At 46.7% G+C, this 27,416-nt stretch overlaps 1 protein-coding gene and 1 long non-coding RNA gene across 8 annotated transcripts in view; one reads left to right on the forward strand and one right to left on the reverse strand.

The window, feature by feature from the left end:
* FOXN3 (forkhead box N3) overlaps nucleotides 1-27,416 on the reverse strand; it is a 406,052-nt gene that overhangs the window by 229,327 nt on the left and 149,309 nt on the right. For 4 of the 7 annotated variants that reach the window (XM_059914806.1, XM_059914805.1, XM_059914801.1 and 1 more), the window contains exons 1-2: nucleotides 12,251-12,404; nucleotides 7,958-8,514 (exon numbers count right to left, since the gene is read on the reverse strand). In XM_059914806.1, coding sequence (XP_059770789.1) covers nucleotides 7,958-8,500 — 543 coding nt within the window. In that variant the 5' untranslated portion in view covers nucleotides 8,501-8,514; nucleotides 12,251-12,404. Of the gene's footprint in view, nucleotides 1-7,957; nucleotides 8,515-12,250; nucleotides 12,405-27,416 lie in introns of those variants that run through there. The other 3 variants (XM_059914802.1, XM_059914804.1, XM_059914803.1) reach the window with 1 other exon arrangement.
* On the forward strand, nucleotides 15,851-27,018 carry LOC132360729 (uncharacterized). The gene is made up of 3 exons (XR_009501166.1): nucleotides 15,851-16,624; nucleotides 17,821-17,867; nucleotides 26,393-27,018. It is a non-coding gene; the product is annotated as an uncharacterized LOC132360729 (long non-coding RNA).

Here is a 27,416-nt window from a genome sequence, read left to right on the forward strand (position 1 = left end):
TGGAAAAGCTCCTTAAAATTGGTAACTCAATGGAACCCCCTTGTGTCCTTCCCTGCATACCCCTTTCTGCTTCCTAAAATGAGAACAAGGGAGCAGATGCCATCTTGGACCATAAGACGACTTTGAGAATGGAAACCAGCAGTGTACTAAGAGCAGAAAGATAAACGGAATGTTGATCTCTGTCCAATTCCTCAAGACTTACTTTATGTGACAAAGCAATGCACTTCTAGCTTAATTCACTGTTATTTGGAGTTTCTATTTATAATAGAAACAGTCAAACCTCATCCTAACTACTCCATTCTTGGAGGTCTCATGTTCATTCATGCTTTGTTAACAATTTATTCAAGTGCCCTCCCGCCCCGCCCCCCGTAAGGAATAGTCAAAACTTGTCCATTACTGTCTTTTATCTCAGCTCCAAGTGCCCCTCGTTGGGGAGGGGAAGCCTCCTTGACTGACCTCAATGACACCAATCACTTACTGATCTGGCACACTTCTCATATCTGTGACGGTTTACTCTTCTTTATTTATATTTTTATAGTGTCTCCTATTTCACTGGAATGTAAACTCCTAAAAGGCAAGAACCAAATCTCGTTTTTAATTTTAACCTTTGATATCACCAAATAATTCTATTCAATAAAGTAACTAATAAGCAGAAGGTGTTTGAAGCCCCTGAAATCACAGGCAATAAGATACTGATGTTCTACTAACAGGGAGGCATGCCACAGGAGCGGCGGGATGGAATTCCTACTGTCTGAAAACTTTAAGCCAGTGTTGAAGCAAATGCAGCCAAGACAAATTCTTACAGGGCTGGTTGGAGGTATTCATTGAGAGAAGCAGCAAAAAAGTTAAAAGCGACACGGGTGGAGAACAAGAATTAAACACTTTAAGGGGTCCACGAATCCCAAATCTGCAAACAAAAGACCAGCCTAATAAACACAGTATCATCGAAACGAACATTACGTTAGCTTTTAAATATATCATCATCTGTTTCAAGTGCAAAAATGTCCACTGGGAAGGAGACAGAATTTTCTAAAAAATCTACAATCTGCCATCATATTGCTAAAGCTTAAGAGCATTAAAATGGCCAAGGGCTCCACGAGAGGATACTGATTAATCCCAACAACCCATCACTATTTGTGAAAGAAGCGAAACACATGACTTTCACATAGGAGATCGGTGTGCCAACTTCCTATATTATTTAGCATAGAGCATTATCCTGCAGCTAAAGTGATTTCAAAGGGAAATCCTAGAGCCTCTTCAGCTCAACAGGGGACGTTCTGAGAATAATTTCTTGCTGGTTGCATATCCAGCCAGTACATCGATGAAGAAGCATCTCATAGACCTGCCTAGGGACTAACAAGCCCTACCTTGCAAAGTGATACTGGACAGATACATTAATGGGGCCCTGTGATCCCAAAGAACCAAGCTTTCCAGAACACGTGTATAGACCTTCATCAAGGTCAATAGCAGGGGAGTCACTGTGGGGACTAGAAAAGCAGGGTATCCCTGAAATGGAAGGGCCAGAAAAGCAATGATGTGAGAAACCAGAAACAGATAAGTAAAAGGGGGAGAGAGCGCTAAAGAAGGGCTTCTGCTGGTGAATTCCGTTAGCTAGAAGGAATTTCTGCAGGTGGGGCTCACTGGACCACGAAGTCTTTCTAGGCCGTGGCCACATTCAATTCAATTCAATTCTAGGCCGTGGCCACATTCACATTCAATCTTGTACCCTTTTAGCACTTAGTATAGTTAAGTATAGTACGTACTGAGCACAACAGGTGCTTTAAAAAGTTTGTCGAATGAATGAATGAGCAATGAACAGCTGGCAAGAGCAAGACAACAGAAAAGTCCCCCCAGCCAAAGCACCTATGCCTGGAATAATCAAGAAAGAGCAGTGTCTGGAAGGAACAAATGGGCAAGATCGGTGGGGCAGCGTGGCCGAAGGCAGTACATAGATTTTTCTGGCCTCCCTGAGGATGCTGGTATGAAGTGCTTCCTATTCCAGGGCCTGTGACATGGGGGTATGTTTATTTCAGGGCCCCCAGAGACGGCCTGAAAGGTTGGTAAGGTCTCAACCTTCCACGGCTACACAGCCTATAGCATAGACAATAGAAAGCAGCCTGCCAGGCAGTGGGCGCTGGTGAGAAAGAGGCTGTGTTCCTACTGCTGCCCAGGGCAGCGCCAGCTCAGGGACAAACAGGACCGTCACTTGCCCCAGAGGCCATGGAAGAATCTTATACACTTCATCTCATTTCTGCATGTCCTACCATCCCACATTACCCTGATTTTTAGTAATTTACTCATCAGGACAGAACTGCACAGTTTTTCAAAGAGCATCATTTATCCCCATCCCCCCAAAATAATAACAGTAGTAGTTAAGGGCTTTCTTCTTCCTAAAGTGACCATCACAGGTATGGTGGCTATTACACGGGAAAGGGAAATGCTCTTGATTCTGTGGTTGCACCCCCAAGAGGAGGGAATGAGAGCAACTGTGGTATGGGGGTGTTGCCATATAAGAGGTGCTACATTTTCAAAACTGCCTTTGAAAAAGAATTTCATCCACCAGGATGGAAAAGCGAACATCAAGGGGGCTGGGAATTGGAGGGAGAACTTGTATAAACAGTGTCTATGCAGGGAGAAGGGGCTTTGAACTTGGGCCAGACCTCAGTGGAGGCGACCTGGGAGGCAGGGGGCCTGGGAAGAGCCTGGAAACGGGGAGCTGGAGGGCCATGATAGGCTTCGTGCAAACGCCGACACCCTTCCAGTTGCTTGACAAGGACAGAGCTTGGCCCCATCCTGACAGCACAAAAATATTCTCTATATTTACCTTTCTCTATCCTGTACCCGCAGAGTAAATTCTGAGTTTATCTGGGTTATTTTAATTCCCCTGTAACTCATGTTCATAGGCTACTTTGAGGAAGTACACAGAGATCATCTACAGCAGCGTCTACACTGAGAAAGTGTGCTCAGGCACCAGAGTTAATTTCAGCACATGCCCTTTAGATTTGCAGGGAATTCAGGTGAATTCCTATTGTGTTACTTACTAGCTGCGTGACCTCCAGCAAGTTGCTTAACCACTCTGAGCTTAACTCATCATCTATTTTAAGAATGAAACTAGGGCCTACCTCATAGGGTTATAGTGAGAAAGAAATGATATATTGGGAAAGCACAAAGCAAGTGTTCCATATTAAGTCCGCTATTGTTATTATAAAATACCAGTGGTTCTGCACCTTTCCAGGGTCAGAGGTCCCATTAAGAACCTAAAAACTGATCAAACAAAATCTTGAGATCCTCTAGGAAAATGCATAGTCACATGACATGTTATCAATAATTTCAGGCTGTTTGCAAAGCCTCTCACATTCATAGACCCCCAAATTAAGAAGCTTCAAGTAACAATAAACTCTTGCTTCTATAGCTGAGAAAACTGAGGCCCAAGACAGCCATGTATCTCCAGCATCAAAACTAGAACCAGGTATCTTGGCCTCCAATCCAGGCCTCTTTCAACCAAGACAAGCTGCTTATATTTACAAGCTAAAACTGTACTTAAAGCACTCAGCCCTGGATATAGTAAACATATTTCTGTACACTGTTTCCTTTATAAACCCTGTTATGACAACAATGTGTTTTGTTAAAGTGTCAAGAGGGGAAGTAAAGAAAAAGCACAGAAATAGCAACACACACCCCTGAGCCATTATAATCCAGTTTATAAAACAATAAAAAGTACACTTTACTTCTCATTTACAAATACTCAGAGAGGTTAGGACATGCTAAGCTTATGGTTCCAACTAAGAACTGTATTTAGGAAATAACAAAACTTAATCCCAGACTTTGGACCGCAATCTTGATTGATGTGGGCAAAGGGCGTCCATACATGAAACCGTGAAATGAAAGGCTGATGGGGACTTTGCAGAGGAGGGAGGGAACAGCCGACTCTACATGAACCCACAACACAAGCGCAGCACCCCCAGGAGTGGGTCAACCAGCCTTCCTGATGGGAGGAGGCACGAGACTCGTCTATAAAGTATTCCTGAGGGAAAACAAGCCGGAATGTGACCTAGCCTTTTAGCACTTACTTCCATTTCACAGAATATATGTACAAGGGGACAGAGGAACAAGCTTAATGAAACCAATGAAGCAGACATATTACGTGGAGGGGTCTATTTGACAAGGAAGGGGCAGGGGTCTGCCGTGGATGGAAACAGGCTGAAGAAACAAAGCCAAATGCAATGTGTAAGCAATGTTTGGATCCTTATTCAAACAAACATTTTGTAAACCATCCAGGATATCTGAACACAGATCTGGCTTTAGGTGAGGCCAAAGACCTGTTCACTCTATCAGAGGTAACACTGGCATTGTGGTAATGGAAACTGTTCTTACGCACACTAAAATATGTTGGGATAAAATGACATGAGGGCTAGGATTTGCTTCAAAATACTTAAGCAACAGCAAAAAAAAAAAAAAAAAAGAACGAAGTAAGAGAGGCAAGCCCTTGTTAACTACTAAATCTGGTGGTGTGGGCAGTGATGGTGGTTATACAGAGTCACTGTACTACTGTATGCAGTCACTACTGTAGAGTGACTGATTCTCTCTACTGTATATGTTTGAAATTTTCCATGATTGGGAGAAAAACAAAAACAAAACAAACAAACAAAAAAACCTCTATCTTTCAAATTCCTGTTAGAGATAAAACAGGAAGAAAAAAAAAAAACACCTCTATTCTCACCTAACTTACCCATTCATGAGAGTATGTCCTTGATGAAATCTCAGCACTGGAAAGAACCCAAAAGGGGATCTAGTTCAAGGATTCCCAAATCTGGCTGTAAATCAGAAATACCTACGAAGCTTATCAGAATTTCGGTTTTCCCCAGCCCAACTCAAACCCACTAAGTCAGCGTCTCCAGGAAGGGGCCGAGAAGTGGCGGTTGTGTGTAAGTGCCGCAGGTGATTCTGGTGCCACCCAGGGTGCTCCCTTCTCCAGCACCCCAGCCAAGCAGCTGTGCGGCAGGGGACTGTCCCAAGCCCCCAGGGACAAGGATCACACCACATTCTGCATTCTCATGCTTATGCCAAGTTTAAAACCGTGTCCCACATATATATACCACCAAACGTAAAATAGCTAGCTAGTGGGAAGCAGCCGCATAGCACAGGGAGATCAGCTCGGTGCTTTGTGACCACCTAGAGGAGTGGGATAGGGAGGGTGGGAGGGAGGGAGACGCAAGAGGGAAGAGATATGGGAACATATGTATATGTATAACTGATTCACTTTGTTATAAAGCAGAAACTAACACACCATTGTAAAGCAATTATACTTCAATAAAGATGTTTAAAAAAAAAAAAACCGTGTCCCACACTTTTAAAAAGAAAACAAAAAGCGGAACGGCTAACTCTGGAAACACAGCTCGCAAGGCTTCCATCCTCCCCTTCCCCTGGCATCTTTCTCACCAACATTCGGGCACATTTAGTCTCTGTGTTGCAGCAGAAACCTCAGCACGGGAGCTACAGCCAAGTAAAATCCTCTGGGAAAACATGAGCTTACCTGAGAGCCCGAGGAGCTTCCCCTGGGCAGAGAGTGAGGGAAATGCCTTTCCCTTACTCAGCTGGCCACCGGAGAAAACCACAAATGAATGGGTCCAGACCAGTGCCTGAGGGTACCCGGGAGTCGGCCCCTCTCAGGGCAGCCAGCAGCTGGCCCCAGGGTTATCCGAGGAAAGAGGAGTAAAGTGGGGAGTTCACACACCTTGCTTTGTTCTCACAGCATCACAAACCCCGGGAACAAACTCCCAGCCACAAAAGTGACTGGCATCTGATCTGAAGCATGTTAACACAGGTCGGTGCGCCCAGGAAGCCAGAGCTCAACATTTCACAAGATGAACAAACTCAAGCCCTTAAAACCATTCCCTTTCTACAGGCGCCATCTGCGGAATGACAACCGTCGCCCCAGGAAAACACGACTCCCAGAGCGGGGCAGGGGGGTGCAAGGGGGAGATGGCGCTCCTGCCGGGGTGCCATCCAGCGCCCGCTTGTCACTCCCCAGGCTGATGAATAATACTCCCGGGTCTCTCTGCATACTTTGGAGCTGGTCTTGTTTAACATTTCAGAGAGTGCATTTGCTAAATTACTATTATGTGCCCCGGCGTGATGACAAACACGCCGACCCAGGCATGTGGTAACTTGCAGAATCATTTCACACCAACTTAAAGCCCTGATCATTGCTTCATCAGGGATGTGCTGCTCTGGCGGACCTGAGAGCCCTTTCTTCTCTACCTTCTAACCCTGGAATTGCTTCCCAAGATTTTCCCTTTCTTAAGGACCCACCTATATGGAAGTTTTTAAGACCACAGACTTGGTTCTTTACAGGGGAGCGGCGAATTTTCTCTAAGTTCAAGGAGTGATCTTAAAACACTCAGCAGAGCCGAGTCCGGAGGTCAGTCTTCGGATGCCCATTCTGGGATGCGGAGGGGAGGAGGGCAAGTGATGGACACCTGGGGACAACAGCAGTGCCCCCCGATTGTTACAGTTACATAAAAATAAGTACGTAACTGGGAAGGCAGGGCCCAGAGCACTCAGGAGTGTTCACACTTGCACGCTGGATCCAGGCGCCACCTGCACCCACGATCAGCGGCAAAGCTCCTCAGTCTCCACATCTTTCCTCTTCCTGGGCAACACCCTCCTGAAACCCTGCACGCCCACGCTCCATCTTAACATAAACTCGGGGTGAACAGCATCTGCAGACAAACGTGCCCAGTGGCAGCAAGGAAAAATAGGGTTTCACCACTGCCACAGTCGTAGTCTTCCAGGCCAAGGACAAGTAGAATCTTCTCAGGCTCAAGATTCAACTGGAAGCACATACCTGTTCCTGGAGAGAAAGAAATGAAAGGCCCCGACCCTGCACAGCTGCTGAGCCCACTCCAGAGTGGTCCTGAGCCCGAACCTGAACTTTAAAAAGGATGGAAAGCAGACCGCCAGCTCCACACCACAGCACCACTAACACGGAAACCAAAACCGTGAGAATAGGGCAACACGAAAACTTTGTGGAGAGTACGTTTTCTGGCAAGTTATTTTAACTGTGGCTACATTACTTTTCAGAACCCCAAGCTAGGTCACAATTTTGATTTCCAGCTCTAACAGTCAATCCTATTTCTACCATACCTATTGTGTTCCTTACAAGAAAAATAAAGCAAATTATTAAAACTGTCTTCCTTTAGCGAACCACGAAGCTCGAGCTTTGAAGTCTTTAAAGTCAAAATTCCACCTTCTGAAAGTCAGTCTTGAATGGGAACCTTACCCTCAGTCCACCTTCCATACTCAGAGGGAGTTTCAAAGTTGCCAGACACTTTGTAGACACCTGATTTCAAGAGAGTCGCCTGGGCAATTCGTGTCTTTGGTCTTGGAGTATATAAGGATGCTCAAGTCGCCCCCCGCAATGTCCACCACTGTCCATTTGTTCCAGAATCCTGGACCAGCTGCCTTTCTCCAAGTTAATATTCAGAACGAAAATAGATGCCATTTTTTTCTACCCCTCGGTGGCAACTTTCCTCAAATATACACACACCACACAGACACACACACACACACACACACATATATATGTATGTATACACACACACCTCATGGTTCATGGCTGCCCTCAGAATACAGACCTTTGTTTGGTCTCCAAAGCCAAAGGGGGACCCACCCACCGACTCTGAAGGACGATGATACTCAGAACCAATCAAGTCTGTAAACCACTGCTTTGTAACCACGTGCCCCAGTGGGAAACCCTCAATCTGGCTTTAGAAACACCAAACACAGGAAAAGGAAGTTCTTGACAATTATCTAAATGAATGAAATGACATAGAATTACCCGTTTTATAACTGCTACTTCCGTGTGGTGAATTTATATTCCTGAACATTTTTTATTAATGGAGAAACATGTTTAATTTCAAAAAGAAAAACTTGAGTTCCAGACCCAGAGGCTTACCTGACTCCTCTCTTTGTCCACTTTCTTAAAACACTTATTCAAGGACAAATTATGTCTCACTGAGTTTTTCCACCCAGTAGGTGCGTTTGCAAAATACGGAAAATGTTCCAAGATCCAGTTGTAGATATCCTTTACCGGCAGGCGCTTGGTTGGCGAGTCCTCGATGGCCATAAATATGAGGCAGCTGAAGGAGTAGGGGGGCTTGCAGTTGGGGTTCTGCCTGGCATCGTAGGGCATGTCGGAGTGGGCAGGGGATGGGGGCGTGTCATCGTCCAGGTCCTGGACGGGGCTGACGCTCCGCAGGACCGAGTCCCCGAAGCTCTTCAGCAGGTTCTTGCTCTCGTGCAGCCAGTTCAGGTTGGTCAGCTCTTCATCTTCCATGGCCCCCTCTTCTAATCGGATGTCAGGCAGAGAAAAGTCGAGGTCATCGTCTTCCTGAAGGGCCTTGGAGAAACCGCTGCCCCGGTAACACTGACTCAGCCCACTGGAGACACTAATTCCTGAGCTTTCTGGCTTCTTACTGGGAGGCATGACTGGACCCATTTACGTGAAGGCTCCTGGGAAACACATGACAGAGAGAAGACGAGGCGGTGAAACCCAAAACAGAGAGGCAGCCATACCCTCCCTAGTGATTATGCCCCCCTCCCACCCCTGCCACCTCTGTGGACCCCCTACCACTTACGAACATCCCCTCATGGCTCCCACACTGAGCGACGTTAACCCACATTCCACCACACAGAGATGCCCGATTAACAGCAGTAAATTCGGTCTACCACGCACATAGCGCAATGACCTGTTACCCCTTAAGTACAAGCCAGGAAATGTTCACAGCACCTTTAATGTGCACATGCCAAGAAAAGAATGGGAGGGGGAGGGGTGGATTGGGAGTTTGGGATTAGCAGATGCAAACTATGATATATAGAATGGATAAGCCTACTGTATAGCACAGGGAACTGTATTCAATATCTTATGATAAACCGCAATGGAAAAGAATACAAAAAAGAATATATATACGTATAAAATCACTTTGCTGTACACCAGAAACTAACACAACACTGTAAATCAACTATACTTCAATCAAAAAAAAAAAAAGAATGGGAAATCCCACAATGCCTTCTTCCTGATCTATGAAGACTCCCACTGTGACCCTGGAAAAATCAGTTATTTCCTGCTGCCTCAGTTTACCTATTATACATGAATATGTACAAAATTCTTTCGAGCCGCACAATAAACACCACAAAATAAGTGCAACCACAGCCCATGTCACTTTGGGTGACAGGTCTCACTGTTTATCTTTCTCAAAAAAAAAAAAGGACATACCTATAAGTTTAAGGCCAGTTGGTTCAGATTAAGTTCAGCTCTTTCCATACAAAGACCGCTGCAACTGACTAGGAATCAAAACTATGGCTATGATGGGCATCAATTTGGTAGTGTTTTATTTGATTTTTTTTTTTCTTTCTTTCACCGCAAGTCATGACCTAAAACTGCAACTTTAACAACACTTGGCAAGTCTAAAGAGTGATGCCAAGGAATTCTGTGGATTCAAACTGGAGGAGGAAGTACATTTAATCTCTTTGGGACACTACAATCTGAACAAAAAAGTGAGTAACGTCAGACACCACACAAATACATGGGAATGTGAAGATAAGCCATTAACTGAAGTTAAAATCGGTGAAAAAAGTCAGGAGAGCAACCAAGAGCTTCAAGACAGGAAGGCAAATCCAACAAAAACTGCTACAGAATTCTACTCTACCCCTCCCCCATTGTTATCAATGACCTAGAACAGGGAGTAAAATATCTGATGAGGAAAGACAATGGGGGAGGTGACAAGTCCACAAACAGAATGACCCCGACAGATACAAGGCACATTCAACCCGTGAGCACTCAATGTGAGATGGAAAGAACAGTCAGATAATGAAAGAGGTCTCCCACTCTCCGTCTACAGTGCTCAGACAATGCGCTTGGGGTCTGTTTTATCCTCCACCCCACCCCTGAGTAAGAAGATCAAGCAGTCTATCTAGAAAAAAGAATGAACACATCAAGAGCAAAGACATGATCATTCTAAGGCTTGAAATGCCCACTGATAACATGCCTAAAATAACTGCCACTTCAGCTAGGGAAGCTCTAGAATGAGATTCTAGAAAGCATAATGTGGGGCACTAAACAGCTAGTCAAAGGTGCCTGGGAATGGTAGCAGACCCCCTCCCCAAAAGTGGACAAACAGAACCTACAGACCAAAGGCCTGAGGTGGGGGGAGCTCTCTGGAGCTGCTGGTAGATGTCCAACGCTAAGGAGAGAAAACATCCACAGAGACCAAAGTCCCATGGAAGCAGGGCAGTTCAGATACCTACCTCGGGTTCATCCACAGGGAATATTTTTTCATCAAGAAAGGAGGCTAACCTGAGTAGTACAGGACACATTTTAAAGAATAATCTAGTATCTTAAATTTGGGGGTAAGACAGAGACCAGCCTGATTCTCCTTTTACCTTCTTTACAAACAAATCAAAATTAGGCTTGTCTCTCTCAAAGTTTCCACGTACCCCCATCAAAAAACCTAATTTTCTGATAACCAAGAATATCCACATGGTCGAGTACAAAAGAGAACAACGACCCAGCCACTGAAGTCAACTTCAGCTCCAGAGGAAAGTTTTATGTCTCCTGAGCTTCCAAACAGGAAAATTATATCATGGCTGACAGTAAAGTAATTTAATTGCACTGTTGCTATGACAACATGCTGCTCTCTTTCTTTTTAATTTGCTTATTTGTCAGTAGCTTCCCAAAGGAACCAACACGCTATTCTCCACGTTTCCTTTTGTTTTAAACAAACATTGCCAGCAATATGGTTTTATTAGAAAAACAGCACTGTCAAGAAAAGAGGGTTACCGGGGCCCAGCACCCTTGGATCATTTGTCTGCTTTGTGTTTCTGTGCCCCCCATGTTCTCCAATTGTTAACTGCATCCCTATAAATCCCGCATTTTATAGCAACGGTATCAAGAGCTGCTGATCACTAGAGTTCCATTTTAAAAAACAGTTCCCAGAAACCACAGCTGAGGAGTTTTCCTTATTGTACTCTAACTACATAATTCACCAAATCTTTTTTTCCTCCTATTTTAGAGGGGGGGAAAAAAAAGAATCCGGATCATGTGAGTCTGCAGTTAAGCAAACATTTTTAATCTGCTGCCAATAAGGTTGCTCCACCGGATCCGCAAATAGTTATTCACTAGTGACCTCCTTAACAATTTTTCGGTTTGCTATTGGTTACGTTCTCCACACGCACACCCTCTTCTTGTTTTTTTATGACTTGCTGTGTTTTCTTATCTTTTTTTCTTTTTTAACGGAGAAAATGCAGCAGGAAAGCTAGTTTCTTGCCCACTACCAGAGGGCTCCAAATAACTGACAAAGACATTACTGGCCCAGCTCTGAACAGATGTTCAATGTGAACTTTAAAAAGTTGAGAAATCCTCTCCAAGCCGAGCAGGGCAGTTGCGAGTTTGGGGGGGGGGGGGCAACCCCCCCTCTGCGCGCGCGCACGCACGCACGCGCTCCACTCCCGTCTACTGTACTTGTCAAAAACATTTCAAGGGGACCTGCGGGAGCGGCGATTGGCTGCGTCCCGCGTCAATCAGCGGCGTTGCCAGGCAACGGGGAAACTGCTCTTCTCCCCGTATACAGGGCAATTGGGAGCTCGCATACCTTCACTGCCGGTCAGATGTCATAAACCTTTTATTGGCCGCACCGCGGCGAGCCTTAAAAACACATCAATAAAAGCCCGCCGCCCCCCAACTTCTCCAGGACCCAAGGAGGGTTTCAAAGAGGGCCGGGGTGAGGAGGAGTCAAGCCTCTAGAGTCTCCGGAGACTCTCTCTGCCGGTGCCAAGCCTGCACAGTTTGGGGAGGGGGGGGGGGGAATCTTTGTTAGGAGGCTGTCTGTCGTCTTGGGGTCTCCCCTTGATCGGCACCCCCTGCCCCGGCCCGGAACGGCGGGGATCCAGTCCTTCGCGGACAATACTAACTCTGTTCCTTTAGGGCGGCTTTTCGGAAATCGAGGCACCGGGAAACAGCCCGCACGTCGGGGCAGGAAACTCTTCGGACTGGGCAACTTCCCCGCTCGGGGGCTCCCGTCTCCCCGCCCGGCCAGGCCCCCCAATCCCGGGCCCGCTCACCCAGGAACTGCGGACTCCCCGGTCTGTCGAGAGCGGCGAGGTCGCCTCCTGGACGGCCTCGAACGACTGCCCCCGCCCCGAGTCACCCCAATCCCATTCGGGCGCGGGCGGGAGCGGGGAGCAAACTCACCTGGCCGGAGCGGGGCGCGGGGACGCGGGGGCGCCGCTGCCCTTCAGCGGGAGCCGACAAACTTTCGCAGGCGCCCAGCGGGCATCGCTTGGTGGCCCGGCTAAGGACGCGCGGACGCGGCGCGGCGAGCCCGGGGCGGCGGGCGGCAGGGGCGCGGGGGTCGCGGCGCGGCATGGGACCTGCGGCGTCCGCCGGGCGCGCCGCGCGTCCTCCCGCCGGCCCCGCCGCTCTCCCCGCCCCGTCCCGCCTCCCGCTCGCCTCCGCCGCGGCGCGTCGGGCCGGGGCGCGCCGAGCGGCGAGAAATTGTTTCCACTGCAAACAAAAAAAGGCGACACATGACCAGGCAGGAGGAGGGGAAGCGCGGGGAGGGAGGGGAGCGGAGGGGAGGGACGGAGCGGAGGGGGCGGAGGGAGAGGGAGAGAGGGAAAACGTGGGCCGGGCCGCCAGCGGCCTGGGGCGCGGGGCGCGGACCCGCCGGGGCGGCCCTTGCCGGAGCTCCCCGCGCCACGATCGGCCCTGCTACCCGCGCCCGGGCGCTCCCGAGGCGCAGCCGGAGCCGAGACCCGGCTGGGCCGCGCGGACTCGCTTCCCGCGGCCTCGCGGAGCGGAGGTGGCCGGCGCGGGCTCTGCGACCCCGGGCAGCCGCGACCGTGATCGGCGGGTCTGGTGGGGCGGGCGGCGCGCGGCCTGTCCCTTCCCCGGGCTCTGGCCACGCGGGCCGGCGGGCGCTGCGCCTCTGGCAACGTGTCGCCGGAACGCTCCTACCCATCCGCATGCCTTACATGGCTCGAAAGTAAAAATAAAAAGAATTACGATGCGGGCGAGGCTTGCGAGGGGGAGAAGAGATTCCACTTCTCCCCAACTACGGCGTCCTGGCGGGACTCCCGGGGCCATCCCCAGCCCTCCTCCAGCTGCCACCTCGTGCCCCGGGAGTAAAGGCACAAAGGCACCGCAGCCTCCCGCCCAGGTGGCTGCGCCTCTCGTCTGTCCGCCGGCGCGTGTCTGCCGGGGAGGGAGGGTGGCCATTACAGATTACAGAGCAAGAGGCGTCCTGAAGGCCAAACCGTGGGGCCTCCAGTGGGTTGTGCTCAACGCCCCAGCCGACCTCTAAGCCTCCAGCGAAAACAAGCCTCATGTCTTTCATATTTAGAGCTTTCAAGAACCCCACCGACAACTCGCAGGGCCACCACTCCAAGTCCTTAGGCGCCTCTAAAGATGGGCCACCCGCTGCTGAAGCCACACCAAGCAGCAGCCTTTGGAGAGGATGAAAGGAGAGTCCAACAGGACACCCTGGTGGTGACATAAATAAAAATATGATTGCACACCTACTGATAACCAAATCAGTGGGTTCCTGCACAGAAGAGAATCCCAGGTCATTCTGCCGGCCACCACCTGAGCCAGAGGACAGGCCCTTTTGAGCTCTCTGAAAACCGCAGGGAAACCAGTGAGAAGGCCCGGAGTGATCTCCCTCAGAAACCGCTCCAGGTTGCAGTATCTTGTAACCTAGCCAAAGGGGGAGAAAATTCCCACCGGGTTTCTGAGTTTTTTTAATTTCCAAAAATAAGGAAACTCCAATCAATCTGAGAGTCGTTCCACTTCACAAAGCTCCAAGATGGTGGGTGGTAAGTTTTCAGCAGGGCACTCACCACAGGCCTTATTACTTACCAGTGCCAAGGCAAATCCCACCCACCTGGGAGATGATTCAGAGGTGAAGGCCCAGGGGCAGCCTGAGGTCATCCAGCCCCACCCCTTTAATTACTGAACACTTGACCTACCCCAAGTCGCTAAGCAAAAAGCGTGAAGCAAGAGGGACAAACGAGATATATCTGAAGTCCTGAGTTGGAGTTTCTAAAGGTCAGAGGTGGTAACAAAGCCAGGACAGGAGCTCAGCCTAATGCAGATACCTCCATCTGCCTATCAGATGAGGCTGGTGAATCTCTCATCAAAGGAACCAAGGCCAGAGACCTTTGCTGGCTTGGGGAGGAAGAAATAGTCCTCTTCCGTCCTCCCCTTCAACTGCCAGGTCCCAAGCCTCCCCACCCGACCACACTCACACCGTAGGTGGAAATCTCTATGTTAAGTAGAGGTGGCAGGTATGTTGACCCCTTGTCCTTTCCTTCTTCCTCAGAGCTCAAAAGGACGGGATGTAAGCACGTGATTACTGTACAAGGACTGTGTCTAAAGCAGCCATCCTGTGTGAACAGAAACTTAAAGACGCAGCAAGCTTTGGGCCGGAAGCAGCCCCTAAGCAGAGGGTGGAGTAAGGTGAGGTAAGCTGCCTTTCATGAGCTCACCTCTCTTTCCCTCTGCGGCTTTTGCTTTCTTCCATTCTCATACATATTTCTTAATTTCTCTCTCCCGTTACCAATGCAGCAAGAGTTGTGAGAAAGTATCATCAGCCTGAAGAGGAAGTGGTGGACCAGCCCTGCCTGATATGGAGAGCAGGGTACACGTGGTTGCCTGTCTGTCTGAAATGGGGAATCCAGACCTTTGCCAAAAGCCAAAAGAAGGCTTAGAGTGGCCTTTCCACCTCATATAAGTCCATAGACTCCTGTCTCTGGGACCTGCTCCCTGACAAAGGGGGGCAGGAGCCAAAGTCGCTTAGCCACAGACTCATTCTCAATTCCCCTCTTGAACTTTCAGGAAGTACCCTTCCTTGTGCCTTAGAGCCGGAGAAGCCTCAAAGAAACAAGTGGAACTGTTTAAATCATTGTTTTACAAACACGTTTGACAGCAGAATCCTAGGTGTGCTCTAGAACTCACTTTGGGCAACACCTATTTCCTGACTGGGGACTTGATGGGACCTTTCCGCAGCCCCGTCTGGGCCTGGGCTGAGGAGGCCCTGTATCTGGGAGCGGGAGGACCCAGATTGTAGCCCAGTCAGTCTGCAGTCAGCATGGGACCCCAGGTTCCTCCTCTGTGGAGAGGACTGGCCCTCGCCGTGGTGTTTTGTGCTTTCTTCTCCAACATGCTTCTCTGCCCTGGAACGTTAAAGCCCCTCCCCCATCACTGGTTATTTAGCCAACATGATTATTTATGAACAGTTCAGTGTAAAGCCCCGCGACCCCTCTCGAGGCCAGTGATGGCAGTGAGAGAGGGCTGCAGGTGAGAAGACCTGAGGGACTTTCAAATACGAGGAGGAATCTGAGGCAGGCCTGGAAAGACGGGCTTCTGAACAGGATCCTTCACATTGACTCCAGGGAAAAGGACACCCAAGTGGGAACTTGGGTCAAGCCTGGGACACGAAGCACAGCTGGACTGCGTGGAACTGGGGCGTCATGAGGCGGTTTTCCTCTCCATCCATCTCTTTCCCTCTGAGACCAAGTTGTCTTTCCTACCTCCCTCTATATGTCTGTCCACTCTCCTCCCTGAAGGCTGGCTTCCTCTACTCATATATCACAACACATGGCTGCCAGCAGCAAAGGACCTTCTGATTGCCAGCACCCACCACCTTCAGACTGCCTCAGCCTTCCGCTACACAGTTCAGATTCCCAGGGAAATAATCTGATTGGCTTGGCCTAATTCAGATAACTCTTCCCTTCTCCCCTCCTAACAGCAGGAGGCATAGTAGAACCATCTGGTACAACAGGCCTGGGGAGGGGAAGGGAGGTGACTTTGGAAGGAGAATAATAAACATAGATCCATAGAAACGGGGAAGGGACATTCTAGACCTGAGCTTCTCAATTGGGGATACCTGGGAAGCCACACCTAATAGATCAGAATCTCCTAGGACAGGTCCCAGGCATATGCACTTTGAGAAAGCGCCACAGCACAAACTGCTTTTCCAGGCAGGAGACATGAATGGCGCATACAGATTTATCAACTATGACTTGACTGTATTAGAAGATGCATTCAGGACTTCCCTGGTGGCGCAGTGGTTAAGAATCTGCCTGCCAATGCAGGGGACACGGGTTCGAGCCCTGGTCCGGGAGGATCCCACATGCCGCGGAGCAACGAAGCCCGTGCACCACAACTACTGAGCCTGCGCTCTAGAGCCCACGAGCCACAACTGTTGAGCCCGTGCACCACAACTACTGAAGCCCGTGCGCCTAGAGCACATGCTCCGCAGAGAGAAGCCACCACAATGAGAAGCCCATGCACCGCAACGAAGAGTAGTAGCCTCCGCTCGCCACAACTAGAGAAAGCCCGCGCGCGCAGCAACGAAGACCCAAGGCAGCCAAAAATTAATTAATTAATTAATTAATTAATTTAAAAAAAAGAAGATGCATTCATTCCTTGAACAAGTATACTGAGGCCCACCAAGTACATGACGTTATTAGGTTCCAGGGATACAAAGTTTTTGTTCCTTATGGAGCATGCATATTAGTGGATAAGCGAGGAAACATCCTATCACAAAACTTCCTGAATGCTAAGGTAAGCAGTTTATGTACAGTAATCAGAGGGGAAGAGGAACTCATTGAGTATTTTTGGATCCAGAAGTTGTTCTATCAGAAATATGCTTTAAAAAAAAGAATAGCTTGCCTCTAGTAGATAAGTCCTAGAGCCCTAATACACAGTACAGTGATTATAGACAACAAAACTGTATTATAAGCATTAAACTTGCTAAGTGACTAGATCTTGATTATTCCCAATACTAGAAGAAATGATAATTATGTGACACAATAGAGGTATTAGCTAATGCTATAGTGGCGATAATATTTCAGTATCAATGTATCAAATCAGTATGCCGTACACCTTAAACTCACACAGTGTTATATGTCAAATATATCTCAATTTTAAAAAAGAAGAAGAATGGGATCATGGATCCAAGGTGAGCTTTAGGAGCGGAAAGAAGGAAATGGAAGACCAAAAGTAGACAGAACCAATCAGAAAACACCACAGTACATACAAAAAGAAACAAAGATTCTCATATTTATCATATTTATCAGATTTATATTTATCATATTTATCATATATGATAATCATATCATATTTTATCATATCATATATGATAAAATCATATTTATCATATTATCATATTTTAACATATTTTTTAATAACAAAAAATGTTAAAATAGTAAAATAGTGTTTCCCTCTGCGGGGTAGAGTTATGGGGTAATTTTTTTGCCTGCTTCTCTCATACTTGTCTATATTTTCCAAATTTTCTACAATGAGCACCCAACACATTTATAACGTTTGAATAATAAAAGGGGGGTTCCATTAGAGCAGCGGTTCTCAAACCCAAATGTGCATCAGAATCACCTGTAGGGCTTATGCAAACTCAGCTTGCTGGCCGCCACCCCCAGAGTGTCTGATTCCGTAGGTCTGAGCTGGGGCCTGAGAGTTTGCGTCTCTAAGAAGCTCCTAGGTGATGCTGCTGCTGGTCCAGGGACCACATTTTGGGACCCATTGAATTAGAAAGTAGTCAGTGAGACTGGAAAAAATGAATGCATGAGAGGCTGCAAAGGAAGAACCAAGAGAATCTATCCAATGACTGAATATGAGAAGACAAGAGATTATGTTCAAAGGTAACTCCTTAATTGTTGGTTGACTAAGTCTCTTTGAGATAACATGTGAGAATGCTGTTCATAGTAGCCAAATAATTCCTCACTTCCTTCCCTCCTTTGCAGAAGGAAGAGACACCCAGGACCACAGCTGGAAGACCCTCCATCTCTTGGTGAGTTTCAAAGGCTCGTTCAAGCATCCTTTGGGCTTTCCAGTCATGCCCTCTTGGCGTTTTCCCCTTGTGCGTCCTTGGTGTTTACCTGACAGGTTCTGAAGGGTGGTGCCTGGGAAAAGGCTTATTAGAATTTCTCCAGCAGGGATTAGAGCCAGGAGGCTTATATGAAGAGGGAAGGAGGGCTGTGGAGTAAGGGGAAAGTACAGCTGAACCCGTGGAGGGACATTCATTAGCTCAGGTGCCCTAGCCAAAGCCGAGCCTATCAAGTCGCCTGCTGGAAGCAAAATGGAAAATATAGAACCTGTCAACTCCTCTTTGAGCATAAACAAAAGTGTGAGCTGATGATCCAGAATCCAGATTTAGTCAATTCATTCAGTCAAAAAGTACTTATTAAGCATCTAGCTATACCATGCCCAGTACTGTGTGGAGGGCACTGGGAAGGAACTGGGAGAAATAAAAGATGTGGCACTTGCCCTCAAGGATGTGGAAGATTCAGTGAGCATTTATGAAGCAACCGCAAATAAACACACACAGAGAGCCTAATACCAAGACCAGAGCTGATATAGCTTAGTGGCCTGGGACTACGTTCGTATTCTCACTTCACCACATACTAACTGGGTAACCTTAATCAAGGTACTTAGCTTCTTTCTCTCTACCTAGTTTCCTCATCTTTATTTTTTTTTAATAAATTTATTTATTTATTTATTTGTTTGTTTTTGGCTGCGTTGGGTCACGGGCTTTCTCTAGTTGCTGCCAGCGGGGGCTACTCTTTGTTGTGGTGCGCGGGCTTCTCATTGTGGTGGCTTTTCTTGTTGCTGTGCACGGGCTCTAGGTGCACGGGCTTCAATACTTGTGGCTCGCGGGCTCTAGAGCGCAGGCTCAGTAGTTGTGGCGCACGGGCTTAGTTGCTCCACGGCATGTGGGATCTCCCCGGACCAGGGCTCGAACCCGTGTCCCCTGCATTGGCAGGCAGATTCTCAGCCACTGCGCCACCAGGGAAACCCCTAGTTTCCTCATCTTAAAAAAAAAGGGGGAAAGATGGAGGATACAGCAAGACCCACTTCGTAGGGTCGTGATAAAGATTAAATGAATGAATATCCGTAAAACACATGTAACGGTGCCCTGGCACTTAGAGCTATTTTTGTTAAGTAAATAAATCATAAGGAAAATAATGACATATTTGACTACAAAACAATTTAAACTTTGTGTGTAAGACCACAGGTCATAAAACAAGTTCAAAGACAAAAAAAAAAACAAGGAAGTATTTGTCATACATATGAAAAAGGGTTAATATTTTAAATCTATAACTCTTACAACTCAATGAGAAAATTATCACCCTAATGAGAAATGGGGCAAATTCACAAAAGGAGGAACACAAATGGCAATATACCCATGAAAAGATGCTCAACCTCAGTAAAAAAAAAAAAAAAGCAAAGAAATCCCAGAAATGCCAATTCAGGCAATTGTGATTATCTCATTTCATGCATCAGATTGGCACAGACTTAAAAAGAATAACCACACCAATATTGGTGTGGGTATCGGAGGAACGTGACTTGGTATAACTATTTAAGAGGGCAGTCTGGTGAACTGAATTAAAACTTAAGCGAGCCTGGTCATTGACTCTAAATTTCCAGCTTCTACGAATTTATCCTAAGGAGTTGCCAAAGCAAGACAGTAAACTTCCCCACCAGAATGCCTACCCCCATGAGATAATAAGCCCCATAAAACCAGGATCCATACCTATTTTATTCAGCAGTGTACACAAGCAAAGTTACTCCAGTGTCTGACACACACAGAAGACACTCAGTCAATATGTATTGAGTGAAAGCACTGAAATATGCAACAGTGTTTTCAGGTGGATGTTTGTTGGGACATTGTTTTTTAAAATCGTGGTACCTTGGAAACTGCCAAAATAAGAGGCTAGAGGCACGTTATTAAATTATATGGGCCACAGTTACCCATGTTCCCTTTGTTCCCTTCTACTTGCATTTTCCAGTCGTTTTAAGTGAAGCTTTCCCTTTTCTGAATCACTTTCACATTCTCATACACTGTATGTGTGAAACAATTTGCAAACATTTCATAAAGTAAGAGTTTGGGGGAAAATAGATATGTTGGCAAAACTTCTCACCAAATTGAAGCATTTTGTGATCTTTTCAATCAGAAGGGACAAAATGATCCCTTTCTGAAAAGGCTGGTGCTCCAAGCTAACAAGAGAATTGCTAAGTATAACAAACGTTATACCCTGCATAATGGGGTCTATTGTCTGGTTGTGGGAAAGCTTTCAACTTATTGGTTTTGAGTATCAAACGTTTTCTACAAACTCTTATGTAGGTTCAAAGATGAGGGAAAATACTCTTGAAGTAAGAATTTGTGGGGAAGGGGGAACATTTACTCTCCGTTTCCGGATGGATCTTCTATGACAACTTATGCTTCTAAGGGACCAAATGTGGTTGCATCTTTTTGGTTGTTGTTTTTTTAAATCTGACAGAAAAATCTGTGCCCAACTGAGGCACACTCTGCATGGCCAGAACTACTCCTGCTTCTCCTGCCCTCCCAGGGATACTCCCTACAGTCAAAAGCTTGTCCTAAAGGAGGCTGCCCCTCTGAGTACTTGGATGCCATTTATCTGCAGTCAATTCTTATTATTCAGTCAAACACTGAATTAGCAAATATTGAACCACTGCTCCTAGAGGAAATCTAGGGTTAGGTTCCTGTGAGCCACTGGTCACAACATTTTCATTAACTGATCAATACATTACCTTATTTTCTCCGATTCCGTTTAAAGATACCTGATTTAATATATATTGTTGATTCATTAACATTGAACTCATGGCCACCAGCACTACAACTCATGTCTGAACAAAGCTTATCGAACACAGGAAAAGCTTGTCTTTTCTCCACATGGCAATCACAATCTTCTGGCACTTAGGAACACAAGATAGCACTTCAGCACTTGTGATTGGGTGCCATTGTAAACAGCAAAATCGCCAACAAAAAGCACACCAAAAAAGTGACACTAAAGAGACATTTAAAAGGATGCTTGTTTACAATATGAAAGCTGAAACAAAAAGGCGGAGAGTTGCTTTGTCTCAGCTGGGAATGTGTGTGTTGGATTACTCATATTTGTTGCCACTCTGCACATGTCCACGAATGACCATGAAAGCACCACAAGTATTGATTTTATGATTACAAATAAATTTTAGCAAGTAGGAGAATTTGCAAATATGGAACCCGTGAAGAATGAAATCGATTGTATTTAATTGGCCACTTATTCAGTGCCAGTGAGTGTTCTAAGACTTTGCAAATATTCACTGTTTCAGCCTCACATTAACCATGTGAGGTAGATACTGTTATTATGGCCATCTTATAAATGAGGAGCCTGAGGCACAGAGAGGTTTAGCCACCTGCCCAAGGTCACACAGCTGGTAAGTGATGGGGCTGGGATTTGAACCCACACAGTTTGGCTCCAGAGTTTAGAGCCGTGTTCCTACCAAGGGAAGCTTCAGGTCAATCCAGAGCATTTGGTTTTATCTTAAAGAACCTCTTAGAGGTCAAGGATGTAAAAGGCCAGAAGCAGTGGGGGTCAAGAAAGGAAAAATTGTGACCAGGAGGTAGAAGGAAAAAAGGGACTTTTAAGCTGAATGAAAAGGGACTACTTTCAAAAAGACAAAGTTCAGCTTCTATTTCATAATCAACATGGTATGGTGTACCTTTGTAATAAAAAATAAATCAACTAGCTCCTGAGTGTCAAACTGACTAAGAGCCTTGAGAGGCAAGGACCCCGTCTTACACTTCTCTTCTGCTCATAGCATGTGGAATTAGTGGTAATCAAAAAACTCAATCACTTAACAGGAAAAAAAATGCTCTTTTTTATTCCTCTCTCAAACTGGTATCTAATAACTCTACAGATCAGTGAAAGAAAAGTAGAATCATCAACCTTTTCCTCCTCCAACGTTTTTAAGAGCATTTATTGTTTTCCCCTCTTCAGCAAGTACACCAAGTACCACAGTCTCATGGGTCTCGGTGACTATGTCTGCCAAAGTCTTAACCGTGCCAAGAAATAACTTCTCTCATTTTACTTTTTCGGAGGGATGTGAAAGAAAACAATCAATTCTTCTCCTTCAGATTGTCTTTTTAAAACAAAGTAAAAGCTCCGAATTTGGTGAACTCTCTGGGAAACGTTACATAGATTAAAAATATTATCAACGTATTTCCCTGCTGTACAAAGTTCTTTTATGAAGATAAGCAAGTTAATTTGTTACAACAGCCAAACCTGAAGTCCCTTCTCCTCTACTGGGTAGTGCAATTCACCCAACACTTTCAGTTTTTAAACCCTGACTCCTTCCAAAAATAGCATCTCTTGTGCCTTCAATATTGTGATTCAGATGCAAGCAAAATGTGTCCATAAAGCGTGAGGCATGAGTGCCTGTGAGTGCCCCATCACTAAGGGGTGGAGGCTGGGAAGGAAGTGGCTAACTGGATTGCTGTCTTTCTGTGGGTGCGATCGACAGCACCTCATTTCTCTGTACTCAAAGACATGTGACTGTGGCTCCAAAGATTTGGCCCCTAAACAACCAGGCATTTCTTCTAGAGAGGAGTACTGAGCATCTTTCCTCCTTGCCTCGGGGCCAGCTGTCTGACAATATGGATCCCAGAAGGGGGTGCTGCCCACATTGGTGATGGCAGCCATTAGTGCCTGTTGCTCACAGCTAATGTCAAAGAGACCTCAGCACGGGGGTGCAGGCGGTTGGCTGAGACTCCCCGGGCAAGCATCCATGCACCAGCAGCGCCACAGAGGCGACCCGAGGGCCAAGGTGGGCATGCCACAGAGTCCTGGACTTCCAGATGGAGTCCAGTCCCAGAGAGTGGACGTCAGAGCTCTCCGGAGGCTGCCCAGGCCAAGTTCAAAGGGAGGGATGAGCGTCATGACATCCGTTCCAAAGCAATCCCACCTGCTATTGGCATGCCCAGGCTCATCTCCCCCTCATACCAGCCCCCAAGGCAAGTCTCCAAGGGCACAGTAAGGAGGCAGCTGCAACCATTTGCTTTCTCTTAATGATCTGAACTGGGAAGACGTAGAGATGGGGAAGAAGTAATGGCCATTCCCAGTGATGTGGACCCTCCAGTTGGCTGGGCTCCTGCAAGGTCGTCTTGTCGATCTCTTTGTAGGAAAAACGTGGTTCTCTTTGGCCTTGGGAATCTGGCCGGGCAGCTTTGCTGGAATAAGTGTCTCCATCCACAGACACCCGCCCCACACGGATGCTGAGGACTGGAACTGATGCAGACCTACTCGGGGACAGCCGGCTCCCTCCGAACTCCAGCGACGTCTCCTTGCCTGCAACGCCTGCCGCCATGGGACGGCCCGGCTCAGCCGCTCAACGAGGACTCCCTCGCTTGCTGCTGTGGAAGAACCTGAATATCAAACCATGCACCAAGGGGGTCCTACACAGGAGTTGCTAGAAAAAAAAGCTCACTCCATCTACTTCATTCTTGCTGGCAGACGCAACTAAAAGATCATTTTTAACCCCCGAAAAACTCATTTAAACTTGGGGTGCAAAAGGCATCTGAAATGTGAGAGTCCCTGGGCCGGCACAGGAGGAGAAGGAGAAGGTTTCAAGGAAACACAAAGGCAACGCAGACCTAAATGGGTGAGCAGGCTGCCTGACGACAGGCAGCCAACTGCCAAACTGTCATTTTGCTCCGCGGCTGAACAGAAGGCTCGAGTAATGACAACCACAAAACTCATTTAAAGTCTGAAAAGGTGACTAATGAGCTCATTCATGCTGCCTATAAATTATTCACTACAACACTGATCCCACTCAAGACAAACAGTAAAGTAAACTTTAAACACAGACACCGCTGGCCTCCAAAGGAGAACGAGTTATGTCTGTAAAACTTTTCACAATGAGGGATACTTGTCTCTCCCTCCGTCCATTGTCACATTCATTCTTCTGTTTACTTTTTTTACTGCCTTTAATCAAGTTTAAGCAGACACAGCTGCTAGACATTTATTTCTCTGTTGAGTTTTTTCCATTAGTTATTACGAGCAATCATGATGCTCTAAAAATAGCAGCAAATTATATTCTCTCGAAATTGAAGGCTGACCTTAAAATGAAGCCCAGGTCTTCGGAAATAATATTCATATGCACATGTTGGGTGAGTGACAGCCCTGCACAAAGGCGAAACAAAAGTGCATTTTCCACTCTTTGAGAGGTTTGCAACTCGCTTCCAAATTTCCTTAGGTTCTAGTGGAAACCGGTTGCTTTAACATCTAACAAGACAGAACCTGCTTCCAATGGTCATGTTTTGGTTGAGATTTTCATGAAAACTCACCATCTTAACAGAATGAAAGGGGAAATGTCTCATTTAGGCTGTTCAGCACAGATAAACCCAGCCGCAGGTTTGTTGGAAACCCACCACATTGCTGCAGACTGCTTTCAGTTTCCTGTTTAATATTAAATAAAGAATTTTAGCTCTTCTGTTTTTACAAACTGTGCTGTTTGCAACTACTGTCGCCACTGAAAGCATTGTGACTGTGGAGAAGTAGTCCTATGTTTTTCAAACCTTTTTTAAATCTTAGTATCTATTTCCAAGACGTAGTAAGAGTTAAAGAGTTAAAAATAGTCCTCAAATAAGTACTTACATTAGTTCTTGGTCAGATCGCTGAACATTATGTATTTTTAAACTGCTTTGAATACTTTGAACAGGAGCCACAGAAAAGCCACAGAAAACACTCATAGTCAAATACCGCCAGATGGAGGTTCTGAATAACCAAAAGTGAAAGCAGAAAGGTCTGAGGCTGAGTCGTGCCCTGTACACACCTCAAGATTACAGGGAAAAAATGAATGATTCCCCGGCCTTGGGCAGGGGAACCTTGCGTATAACGTATGAGAAATAACACATGGAGGGCCAATTCAGACCAGGGCTTGAACTTCAACGTGAGACCGGGCCAAGCTCTATCTCCATTTAAGGAAAATCTTTCACATTGTTTTCAGTTTCTTGCACATGAACTAAAGACTTGTCCAGCCATTTCTGTTGTCTGAAATGCAATGCAAGTTTTTCTTTTAAAAGAAAGAGGAGTCCTGCAATATTTATAGCAAAGTACTTTGCCACCTACCGACAGCAATCTGGTGGTTCTTCACGTGTTTGCATGTTTTTTACCCAAGTTTCTGTATCCAGTAAGAAGCCATTCTTTCGGTCCTCTGTGCAAAAGAGTTCTTGCAGATTTGTTGCTGTTGTTGTTTGAATCAAACACGTAAAAACCCAATTCCATCCAAAGAAATTGAGACGTCTAAAATGGCATCCCGTTGAAGTCTCAGCTTCTCTACCACTCTTCGGAGACTAACTAGATTTCTGTCACCTCTCTGTGGAAGGGTAGGGACAAAATATTGCTTTGAAACCGAGCCACAGGGGGCTCTTCCCTAGTACCATGTCTGACAGGCAGAGTTTGCCTCTTCCTTCATTGGTGGGAAACCTGGCTTGTCCAGAGACAACCCTAACACCACCTTACTCCTAACTGTCCTGAGGAGGACCAAAGGGAATGTCAATTTTGCCTGAGGCTGTTCAAGGCACCTAAATAACAAAAGCCAAAACAATGAACACCAAGTACCCAATTACTGCAATCCAAAAAATTATACAGCATACAAAACAACAAAAGCTCTCCAGTGTTCCCTACGTGCCAGGCACCACGCCAAGAGCTTTACCTGCATTATTTATTTTATCCTTCCATTATCCTTCCCAGGTAGGGGCTGTCATCCTCTTTTACAGATGAGGACACTGAGGCTTAAAGAAGTTAAGTTATGGGGCTTCCCTGGTGGCGCAGAGGTTGAGAATCTGCCTGCTAATGCAGGGGACACGGGTTCGAGCCCTGGTCTGGGAAGATCCCACGTGCCGCGGAGCAGCTGGGCCCGTGAGCCACAACTGCTGAGCCTGCGCGTCTGGAGCCTGTGCTCCGCAACAAGAGAGGCCACGATAGTGAGAGGCCCGCGCACCGCGATGAAGAGTGGCCCCCGCTTGCCGCAACTAGAGAAAGCCCTCGCACGAAACGAAGACCCCACACAGCCAAAAAATAAATAAATAAATAAAGTAGCTATTAAAAAAAAGAAGTTAAGTTATGGGAGCTCCCTGGTGGCCTAGTGGTTAGGATTCCAGGCTTCCACTGCCATGACCGGGGTTCAGTCTCTGGTCGGGGAACTGAGATCCCACAAGCTGCGTGGCATGGCAAAAATAAAATACAATAAAAGTTGTTTGCTGGTGGTCAGTAATTGGCACTAAGAGGTGAAATGAAAAGTTAAGACCCCAAGTCTCTTCGGTCTGCAGAGCCCATCCTCTTAAGCATCGCACTCTCCTATCTATTTATACTATCCAAGATCTCATTTCCAAGATCACAGAATGTAACTTGCTGCTTGCAGTCTACCTCTTGGGCTTCTTTGTCGGAGGTTTTTGGGTTTCTTTGATTTGGTTCTTGCGTAGCATCTTTCAAATGGACCACTAAACATCACACACCCTTTCTACTTCTGCAGGCTCAGCTCTTGATGCTCACGTAGAAATGAACATCATTCAATGAATGACAAATGTATCTACAAAATGCCGTAAGACGCAGGGTAATGGTCACATACCAGCACTGAGCTCCTGCCTGAATTATAAAACACAAAGATTTTTGGAACAACAAAAAAAAAACCTCATGACACTTGACAACTCCAGAGGCCAGGCCTGAAACTCCAAGCCTGTCCCTACCTCCCATCTGGATGGACCCGCAGAAGGAACAAGCAGCTATGAAGGTGCCCATGAGGCAACTCATAAAACAATCTACTCTCTCTCCAGTCCTCATCGTCTCCTCCCCCAATCCAACAAATGACCTACCACCACAGGGATAAAGATCTTATGGCTTCACTTCAGGCTAATGCTTCCAAGGCACAGACATTTGACTAGCAACCATTTTCGAATTATTTCTCTTTCGCTTTGCACACAAAGTTAGGTGGTAATTGTCTGCCGGTTTAGAAACACCACCGACCACCACACCAGAACGAATTTCCAAAAGCTATATTGCAGGGAATTAGGTTAAGGCACAGATCAACCTTTGCCAACTCTACACATAAGTTCAAAAATGAGCCAACCACAATAAAAATATACTGACTGTACTACTAATCAGATTAACTTTTCCCCGTAGATCCTGGACATGAGGGTAAAACTCTCCGACTGAGGCAGCCCTGGGCCCTACAGGTCCTCAGAGTCTACACACAGCTCTGTGCACTGGGAATGGAGGAAACAGGCCCCCATAGCTCACTGCCATCTCCAGCACCCATGCCACCCTCACGTCCACGGCACTCCCAATTGGATTTTGGTACCAAGGCCCAGGAGTTCATTCCCTCAGGAACCACCCTCAGATGCTTCCTTGAAAGCTTTCCTGGTGCCACTACTGGGATCTCATATCCAGACTGGCCAAAGGCTCCATAAAAAGTGGATGAAGTAGAAAGCTGAGGTCTGTGGTTTCATTCTCGAGAAACCCTCAACTAACCACAGGGATCTGATTCCACTGCCATTTAG

This window comes from Balaenoptera ricei, chromosome 2 (assembly GCF_028023285.1).
Source record: "Balaenoptera ricei isolate mBalRic1 chromosome 2, mBalRic1.hap2, whole genome shotgun sequence".
Classification (NCBI taxonomy): domain Eukaryota; kingdom Metazoa; phylum Chordata; class Mammalia; order Artiodactyla; family Balaenopteridae; genus Balaenoptera; species Balaenoptera ricei.